A 10,664-nucleotide genomic window follows, 5' to 3' on the forward strand; every position below is an offset into this window, starting at 1 on the left:
TATTTATACAATTCTAATATTGGTTCAACATTTTTCATTAATATAACATAAGCCCATAAAGCCTATGAATTAATATAGCTAATTACAATCCAAAAGCTCAGTAATGCAAAGGCACTAGTGCTCTCTGCTGTGTATGCATAACATGTTCCATTGTTTAAACAGAAGAGGGCAATATGGTCCATGATTTGACCTGACTGTCATTTAATTAATTCCGTCACTGATGTACAGAACAAAGCAGATATATCCAGATACCAGATACTATGCTATTACTGTTATCTGCAATAATGTGAAGAAGACTGCAGTGGAATGCCAATATTTATTTGTGGGTGGTTTTAATCTCTACAACTCCACTGTTATTAAGTCCATCAGTATAAACTAATGCACACAGACACTGTTAAAACTTTATTTGTTTCAGATCAGAGAGATTTAAAGGATTTAAAACATGGAAATAATGGACATTGATAATTAACATGTGATGTAACACTCTTATATTGAAATATTTCATACACTGAAAGTGTGACACATTTTCCCTACAGTGCTAAAATTAAACATTTTTAAATGTTTTATATGTTATGTATGGGGAACTTAAAGGCAAATGTTGAGCACATGAGGTTAAATAACACTAGCTTTAAGGGGGATTAGGTGATTTAGTAAACCTCAACACATAAGGACCCTTGGCTTTTTCTTCATTGTAAAAATGCCAATAATATTGACTGTGTGTAAAGGTAAAATTCACAATTTATGTCAACATTCAAAAGTATATTTCACAGGATGTTTGACTATATCATAATATGAACAACATATCCAAGTCTACTGTATTTCAGATTAAACCATAAATTCATGTTGACATTAAAACATCATCACAATCAGAGCACAAATGATAAACTTTCAGAAGTTTATTTAAAAACAGAAATAAACTCAGTAGTAGAGTTCTATGGAGTCAGATCAGTGTCAATATCAACACATGCACAAAGAAGGATTCACAAATGTATTTTGGGATTTATATATGACTCTCCACAAAAAGACTTTTCAATGCACACAAAAAAAGCAATCGTTGTATTTAAATGTACAAAAGAATCCAGATAAGTTTCACAAATATATTTCTGATGCACACACAAACATTTCTTGTTTTAAAGAAATATAATATACATCCACAACTATGTGTATTTAAAGGAAATAGAAAAAACAGACCAATCTCCGGCTTCGTGGACATACCTGCGCCCGGCAGCCATGAGCCAAGTTGGCCTCGTTGCTCCACAGGTCACCGCTGGGGGCTAACATCGACAGAGGCATTGAAGCCGGTCTGTCCGCAGTGGAGCTGTTTACTTATGTAGGTAATATTTACGCACCAGTATAATCCTAGTGCGAGAAATGCTATTGTATGTAGGGTGTGTTTTGTGAAAAAAACCGCATTGGGATTCATAATAATGTGCAGCCAGCGTGTTACTACTTGACATTAACTTAGTTAGGTTGGCAGGAAGTCAAAAAAGGTTCCCTACCCCCTGCATGACGCTGAGAGTCAATTTCCTGTATCTGTGTCAAGTGGGTTCGCCACTTCCACAAACCTTTAGGAGACTAGCGGCAGGTCCCGAATCTACTAACTCCAATGGTGAACGTGAACACAAATTATGACCGATTCTTTCGCCCCATAGTCACTAAAGTAAATATTGGACCCATTTCTCACAAGCCTCATATCTTCTAGAGTCTGTCTCAGCAGCACTGAGCGTCAACGTTAGTTAAACTGTGTCATCATTTTAAGCTAATGTCGACTAACACTCGCGAACGCCCTAGCTAACTAACTTCCATAATACTAAATATGTTTGTTAGCTGAGTAATTATCTAATGTTAGCTAAATAAAATGTAATTACATTAGGCCGTGCCCTCCTAGGAGATAGGGAGGCTCAGTCACAATGTCCACACTCGTGGATTTAGGGCTGTCCCACTGTCAAATCCCCAAGTGCTTGAGTGCTCTCTTGCAGACATTTTTAGCCCTTTATACACACTTTCCGTAAGTCGGCATCTCTGCAGACTTTGGCTGAGGGAATTACCTACAATTCACAGTGTGGTGACGTTAAACACGGGGTCACCAGGGGACGCCTCGAGGCGGTTAGAAAAAAAGCTAAACAAAGAGGACGGCACATGTGTTCAGCCTGGCGTATTACATTTACACAGAAGCATTAAGGATTTAAGATGGAACATAACAAGCAAATGAAATCAGAGGAATGTAATCTTAGGCTACATTACACACCTTGTTTATTCATTCAGTCATTATTTTAAGTTTGCATAATGAAGCCGTTTTGTCAAAAACGAGTAAATTGATTATTTGACAATTACCTCTTGTAATGCAAGATCCTGTAATGTTCAAATCAGGCAGTAAACAACGTAAAATATAACGTTTTTTAGCGTTGTCACAGCAATGTGATATGCATTTGTACATGTATTGTGCATCAGAAATATATTTGTGAACCTTGTATTTTTAATATGAGGATATCTTTTATATTATATACAATATTTCTTATATATTTCTGATATTATGTGCAATAAAAAATGTTTTTGTGGAGTAATTTATATATAAATCACAAAATACAAGTGAATTCTGATCATGTGATAATATTGAGACTGATATGACACCATAGCGTCCTAACACATCATTAGAAAGCACAATTTAATAACCAGTAACATATTAATACACATTTAAAGATTACAACGTATTAGTGCAGAGACATTTCAGTTTTGATCTCTGAAATGGATTTGATAAAATATATAATATTATATTTGTTGAACTCATTCACAAGCAGAAAAAACAGATAATTGAAATGAGTTTATTGTTTTGCATGTGGAAAAAACACGTAAACATTTCCAGTGGCTAATAACAAAAAGGTCTATTTATAATAATAGCACACAGGACACACAAATAAAAAACAGTTTATGTCAACAACAGAGAATAAACTCATTAGGTTTTTCTGTCACACACTTTACTGTGGTTTCCTATCAATGTCTGCTCAGCACATTCATGCTCCCTCCAGAAAAGGAGACTGGACTGAATGTGTTTTGTCTGCCAAACATTGCACTTGACCCATTAATTACTGCTCTATGGTAATTGAAGTAATTATTTTGACACATGGACATAACACTGGTATCTAAGAGGCGTTTGGCTGTACTGCATCCATCCTCTGGACACCACGCCTTACTAAATCTTGAGTGTTTAATCTCCCGTAATTACAAAGATTTGCTTAGGTTAATAAAAATAATCCGCCTCAATTGAGACCCCCTACCCGGACCTCCCCTGTGCCTTCTTTGCCTCTTTCTGTGAGGGATGAATATAAATAGAGACACCTTCACAACCGGGAGGCACAACTCTTCGATTCAAGAGCAAACAGGCTGTCAGAAAATTAGAAATTAGTTTTGATTGTCAGATTTATCAGAGAGGGTTCATTTCCTTTATTAAAAGTTGTTGCGAAACAAAATAGCCGTATTAAGTCTTATAGACTGACGTCATATCCAACAACCACAGGTTGAGATTGTGTCGCTCGTGAGCGCGTCAAGTTTAACAACAGTTGAGAGGCTCATCTTTATCCGTGATCTTGTCAACAGTAAGACTTCCGCGAAAGAAGCAAGGGGCATTGAGGCATTCATTTTATGAAGGGTCCAGCACAGAAAATAGCCATGCTGTGAAATTCAACCGCAAAAAAAGGACTTTTTGGAAGAGAGACTTTTCATTTATCACTTGATACTTATTCAACAGTCAGTTTGGAGCCAATAAAACCTCTGTAATGAGTCTGAGATATCTTAATTCAGAGATGACAATGGAGGACAGAAGCAGCTGCACCGGCGGCAGAGAAAGGCTAGGGCTGAGCTTCACTATTGACTACCTTCTGTTCAATAAAGGAGTCAAAGGTTCCAAAGAAGAAGCGACAGGAAGTCGTACGGCAGAGCAGACAACGAACAACATGCTAAATCATCCTAAACCCGAAGAAGTGGGGATTTGCTCTGAGATACAGGAAAAGCGGTTACAGAGGTCAGCGGCGGAGACGGAAGAAAGGGAAGTCAAAGAAGAGGAAGGGGATGAAGAGCAACAAGAGGAGGGGCAGGAGGAAGTGACCACCGCCACATCTACCAGCAGCGGTCAAGAGAAGTCTGCGGACAAACCCAACCAGTCGTACATCGCACTCATCTCCAAGGCTATCCTGGCATCAGAGCAGAAGAAACTGCTGCTATGTGACATCTACCAGTGGATCATGGACCACTACCCTTACTTCAAGAGTAAGGTATGTTCACGTCACGTTGCTTGTGTTGTTGTATTTACCTGGCAGGCAGACATCAACATATAGGGCCCTGTAAGAACACGATAGCTGTAGTTGTGGAGGAATTCAGAAAGGCAACCTGGGTGATTATGTGAAGTAAAAACTACGATAGAGCGGATCTCTGTCTGTGGGACTTCTTTGAAAAGAATCACACTGCGTTACTTTGTCACAGCTAGGACAATTGTTAAGGCGATCGTGAAACGGATAACGAGAACATGTGTTTGCCCGAGTCAGTGAGTTGCCGGAAAATTATGTGGCAGCCATTTTCAAAAGCAAAGCGACCTACTTGGCACACGTAATCTGTCTGAGTGGTTAGGCAATTAGGTGCGGGGACACTAGATGATCTTCTTGTTGGCGAATTCACAAATAAAGTAATCCCGTTGCTAGGTTGCAAACCGCCAATGCCTTTACCAGGTGCAACAACAGATTGGACGTAGCCTAGTGGATTAAAGTTGATCGCTGGTTTGACGTGCTAGAAAGGTAACTGAGGGTGTTCATATACGGTCTTGACACGACATGGCACTTCCTGCCAACAGGACAAGGTGACATCCTGAGAAGGATCATTGACTTAACAAACACCTGTGTTAATTTCGATTGGGGACGCCCATTGTGTAATTCTTAATTTGTTTTCCGGTTTGGTTTTTGGCCTAACAAACATCTTTTCTTGCTCCAACAGGATAAAAACTGGAGGAACAGCGTGCGTCACAACTTGTCGCTGAACGATTGCTTCATCAAAGCAGGGCGCAGTGACAACGGTAAAGGCCACTTCTGGGCGATTCACCCAACAAACTACCAGGACTTTTCTAACGGAGACTACCACTGTAGAAGGGCACGGCGGAGGGTGCGCAGGGTGGCGGGACAGCTCCCCCTTTCCTCCCTGAGATCCCCCTACCATCCTGCCTTCACCCGGCCCCACAGAACGACCTGTTGGTGCTGCCCCCAAGCCCAAGCACTCCCTCTGTCCTGCTTGACACCCAGACTCTACTGGCCATGGTCCAGTGTGCACCCCCAAGTGGGGTTCCACCCAGGCCTGCACGCCTCTGTACCCTGAGGGTTAATAGTTTGGCCCTGAATTACTGTTTGGTGAAAGATACATTTTAGTAATGGATTCGTCATTAGGTGATGTTGAAATTGAAGTGGACAATGTTACATTATATTCTGCAAACTAAAGTGTCTTTAGGGTGCTCAATGATAAAATGTGTATGAACATTATGGAGCTAGTGCACTTCTTTCATTTGTATTCTGAATGTTTTTAGAATAACAAAAACACACAATGTTTTGTTATAATCTCATTAAATCATATTGAATTTTAAGCCTTGTGATGTTTTTTACTCAGCTGCCTCAGTGTGTGTGTGTGTGTGTGTGTGTGTGTGTGTGTGTGTGTGTGTGTGTGTGTGTGTGTGTGTGTGTGTGCGTGCAGATAGCACCAAAAGTGAGCCCAATGCGAAAATACCACCCGGTGTTAGATGCTAATTAGTCAAAGCTGTCGGGATAAAAAATCTTTTGCCTTAAGAGACTAAAATCGGGCTTTTCAAAGCCGGCTCTCAGGGATAGGAGGCCAGATAATCTGCGCAATCCCAAATAGTTATAAGAAATAGGAAGCTTATCACACAGTGTAATCCATAACTACGGCTGCAGAATAAGGGGGACAACGGGAGGTCAGGGATGAAGGGAGCAGAGGAAAGGGACGGAGGCAGGGAGAGAGGGAGGCTGTCTATCTTATTGGAGAGAGGTGGTAGGGCTTTTTTTTTTTTTTTTTTTTTACACGTACAACAACTGAAATAATAAAAATTATACACAAAGTCGCCGTCAAAATAAATACAGTAAATAACATAAGGGACACCCTTTAAATAACGAGGGAAAATGTCTCTATAGTAGGAAGAGTGCAGTTACAAGACGACTCCTAAATACTGCCATAATAAGAATGAAGTCAATGTTCACCTGTCCAGCTCTCACATCAATAGTGAAATTCCTCTCTGACTTGCAAAGGTTGGCATTTACATCCACAGTGCTCCAGCCTAAGAGGATTAGGTCATACATTGACTTTTCTGAAGTTTGTTTGTCTCAGCTCATGTGGGCTTCTTATTTGCAAATTATTGAATATTTGAATAAGACAATCTTTGACATGAAATTAGATTCTAAACCGACAAACAATATGTCAGAAGGAAAAAGCTTGAGAGAGAGAGAGAGAGGGAGAGAGAGAGAGAGAGAGAGAGAGGGAGTTATACACGTTGCTCATTAGAACAATGACAAATCCATCTAATTAATTTTTTTTACCAAATCTTCAATGTCAGCAGCTAATTGGAGACCTAATTTGCTTAATTCCCATGAATTGCTCTCTACATCAAATCCTCTTCAATTCACCAGCTTTAAGGCTTTAATTTGGTTGCATATGTTTGCTGTACACACACACACACACACACACACACACACACACACACACACACACACACACACAAACACAAAATGTACAATAATTCACACTCATACAACTCCTAAAACACACCAAATAATAAAATTACTGTAAATTGTGTCGAGTGATGTTGTTTTTTGGGCTTTTTTGTATACTTTTGAAATAACATATTAACATTAATTAACATTGTAATTAACTACATTTCTAGGCGAATGAGATTGAGGTCATGTGCTGTGTGTGTGTGTGTGTGTGTGTGTGTGTGGTTTTGCGTGTGTGTTCATATGTGCATGTCATTTGGCTAATCTAATAGGATGGGCGGAGGGTTGCAGGGGGCCGTAGATTAAGGCACAAAGATTTGTTCCTGATTAGCAGAGAGTGAGGTAAGAAGATCAGTCCTGCTGAGATGGCGATGAAACATTATGGCCGTGTTTTAATACAACACATTTACGGCAGCATTCCAAAGCTGATTCCCTTTAGCTTACATGTATCTCGTTGATTTGACGATAGACTCAACATACAACAGTTAACACAACATGGGATGAAGCCTGAACCAGTAGATCAGAGAGATACACAGGGGGAAAAAAGAGAAGGTTGATTTTCAGCTTGCAGCTCGTATTGTGTGAAATAGATTTAATTAGCAGCACTGAAGAAATGATTAAACACACCTTTTGAAAAAATGTAATTGATTGAATAACTTGTGTAGTATCTCTGCTTTTGTCTTCTTATAATACATTAATTACACACTGACACACATTGCAGTTATACTTGAGAAACTTGAGAAAAAGGACTTTAAAAATTATTTTAATTCATATCCTTAATTCCCTGAAAATGGCTTCCCTGAATACTTCAAGAAATGCATTAACAAATGAAAAAAAAGACATCTGGGGTACAGTTTAAATATTAAAATAATATGTTTACATGTCTTCAAGCTCATTTTAAATAATACAAATCAAATGTTTTTAATTTATCGATGTGGTCTTTGGTTGACACCTGACTTTAGACCAATGAACAGTTAGAGCTGCAGAGCTTTTAAACATTTAATGGTAATGAATCATCATTATCAATAGTCTTACTTGCTACTATTCTGTTTTAATTTATTTATTCAGAAATAGTACTGCAGTGCAAGTGGTTTCAGCACTAATGTATATCTATACCATTCTTTCATTTTGATTTAGTTGTACCTTAACTGCTGCAGTATAGGCATTTTAAGGTGGTGTAAAAATAAAATTAAAATAAAAACTCATGGTCGATATATTCTGTAAACTAGCTAATTATAATCTGTATATTGTAAACTAGCATATTATTAAGAATAATAATAAACCTGATAAAAAAAACAACCCAAAAAACATGTAGGCTACACCCAGAGGATGAAGATAATGAGAACATTTATGTCCTCTAATAAAATAAAGTAGACAATATAACGTTATTAATGGATAAAGACGTGATTTAAAATAAAAATACACTTTTTACCGCAGTGCGATTGCAACTTAATGTGAAAAACTCTCAATAGGCCCAAAGCCTGGAGTAGTCCAAATTGCAAGTCTATTAGAAAGCATGATTGCATAGAAGTAAGTAGTATTTAGGGCTCAGGAAGCGCTATAGTTGAATCAAAACCAGCTGCTATTTTCTGGTTGTGTCCCACCATGAACAATAGCCTGGCGTTACCTCGGCTTCAAAGGCTCCATAATAGTCAATCGATCAGAATGCGAGGCGCTATTCTGCAGATTACTGTTAACAATAATTTGCCTCCTAGTGCACCGTTGCCATCTTTGAAGCAATGTTTTATTGCCTTTTTTTCTTTTTCTATCAGCATATGTCATCCCCGAGGTCCGCTGTTTGATCTCTCCCCACCAGTGTCTGCCTCCCCGGGGTCGCGTTGACCTGTTGATTGGCAGCTGCGATCAGACATATGGTGGGACGAGGCATCGACCGCAGCTCCCCGGAGACAAAAGCAGACTAGTGGGGTTCTTCCCCCCTCCCCTCTTCCACCGCGCCGAGGAGCCGAGCAGCAGCACCGAGGAAGAGGTCTCATCCCGCCACTAGATGACGCAAGGTGCAAGCGAATATTTCCGGCACTGTTTCGACCATTTAATGCAAGACGTGGCAAAGTTTTTTTATTTTTCTTTAAACCTCAGTCAGTTATTGAAAATAAGATATAGGCTATAGCATACATTATTTATCCTTAATGCATGCGGACATTTGAAATATCAGTATTTCCCCCACAAAGATATTTCTTCTTCGCAGATACTTCACTTTGCAGGGGTACTTTGACCCCTATAATAGGGCAGAATGGCAGAGTGGTGGTGCAGCTATAATCAGCAGATAGAATATGGCCACCCAAATAATTAATGTGGCAAACCTGTATGTTTGTCAGTGTTCATGTCAGGCTTCTTGGGATGTTGCAGCTGTGTGTTCATTCACTGCAGACCAATTGGGGGCTAGCTTGACTCCCAGTTAAAAAAAAAAAAGAAGCACAGATGTGCTGCTCAATCTGGTGTGTGTGTGTGTGTATGTTTTATGGTGCATGATTTTAGCATACAGAATGCAAAACACCCCCATCTCTCCTCCTATAGCGAGCACAGTGTTGCCATAGTGATGCATCTCTGGACAGGGCCTTGCAGTGATCTGCATTGACCCTGGATGGTGACCTCTGACATTTAGGCCATGGCCAGGGTCAAAAGGTCAGCGATGGCCGAAGGGCAACAAGAGCACTTCCATGATTGGCACTCTGACATGCTCGCTGCCCCAGTCATCTGCATCGCTCACCTCCATCCCAGTTAGCACCTCTCATTTGCATTTCTTTCAAGAGCGAAGACCAACAGCAGCAGGAGGTTCATCCCACTGTTTTACACCTTCGCAGGTAGCTTGTTTTACGCCCGAGGCAATGCAAGGCTCAATATCACATCATTTGCATTCAATGCTTCTATACTTTCTGGGTTCGTCCACTTCAGTTTTAGTGTAAATTGTGATGATAAAATGCAATCTCTAATCTCTAACATCTTGTTTCATGAGGGCTATGATAGCAGTAATGATTATCAGTATTCCCTTGTCCCATGCAATCCACTGCATGTGAGGATATTTATACTTCTTCATGTGATGGTGTGTGTGTGTGTGTGTGTGTGTGTGTGTATGTGTGTGTGTGTGCATGTTTGTTCCTTTCGAGGGGGGGGGGAAGGGCAATGCACCACACCGTGGTTCTTCTCGTGGGGAATAATTACAGAATCGTGGGTACTAAAAGTCATGTGACCCTCGCCTTCTGCTCCCAAATAATTTATCCCCCCGGCTGATAGCTCGTCAATATCAATTTATTAATTTAACAGTTCTGGACTGATAAAAGGTAGTGCGCACAGTTAGCTTGTTGAAATGGGGAGTAAGGATGAATCTTACAGTGCAGTGAGGGAAAGGAAAGAGAGAGACACCGGAGGACAAAGCGAGGGGGAGAAACGGCACAGGGGTGATCAATGGCAACACAGAGGAGAGAGATGCATATTCGCCGTGAAATGGGCCGCCATCACTCATATTCCAAAGCTATTGAATGAAAGTTATGAAAATTAATACACTTATTATCACCATATTAAAAATTAAGATTGAAGACAGCACACTCATTGTATTGATATTCAAATGTATCCGATGTATTGATCAGAACAACCCAGTTCTTCGCCAACCTCTTCCTGTGAGTCTGTGCGACAATCCACGGAGAAAAAAAACATGTTTTGCAAGAAGAGCTTTTAAAGATTTTAATTAGCAACGAGAAGGAAACCCTTTTGTCTCGGTAAGAAGTGTTATATAAGATGATCGTTTCCTGGAAGATGCACCTTCCAGAACACATAAATGCGACCTCTTACGTGTGACCCCTCTTGACCTCCCAGCACTTCCTTTGCATCCTGATTTTTTAAAAAGGGTAATGAATATACATCTGGCATAAAGCAGAACACGTATATCATCCA

General features: G+C 39.9%; 1 protein-coding gene across 1 annotated transcript; it reads left to right on the forward strand.

Moving 5' to 3' along the window:
- Positions 1 to 3,800: 3,800 nt before the first annotated feature.
- foxq2 (forkhead box Q2) lies at positions 3,801 to 8,760 on the forward strand. The gene is made up of 3 exons (XM_029429620.1): positions 3,801 to 4,268; positions 4,981 to 5,230; positions 8,528 to 8,760. Exons 1-3 carry the CDS (start codon positions 3,801 to 3,803, stop codon positions 8,758 to 8,760), a joined length of 951 nt encoding a protein of 316 aa, XP_029285480.1.
- Positions 8,761 to 10,664: the final 1,904 nt, after the last annotated feature.

The sequence above is a fragment of the Cottoperca gobio genome, chromosome 4, assembly GCF_900634415.1.
Source record: "Cottoperca gobio chromosome 4, fCotGob3.1, whole genome shotgun sequence".
Taxonomy (NCBI): domain Eukaryota; kingdom Metazoa; phylum Chordata; class Actinopteri; order Perciformes; family Bovichtidae; genus Cottoperca; species Cottoperca gobio.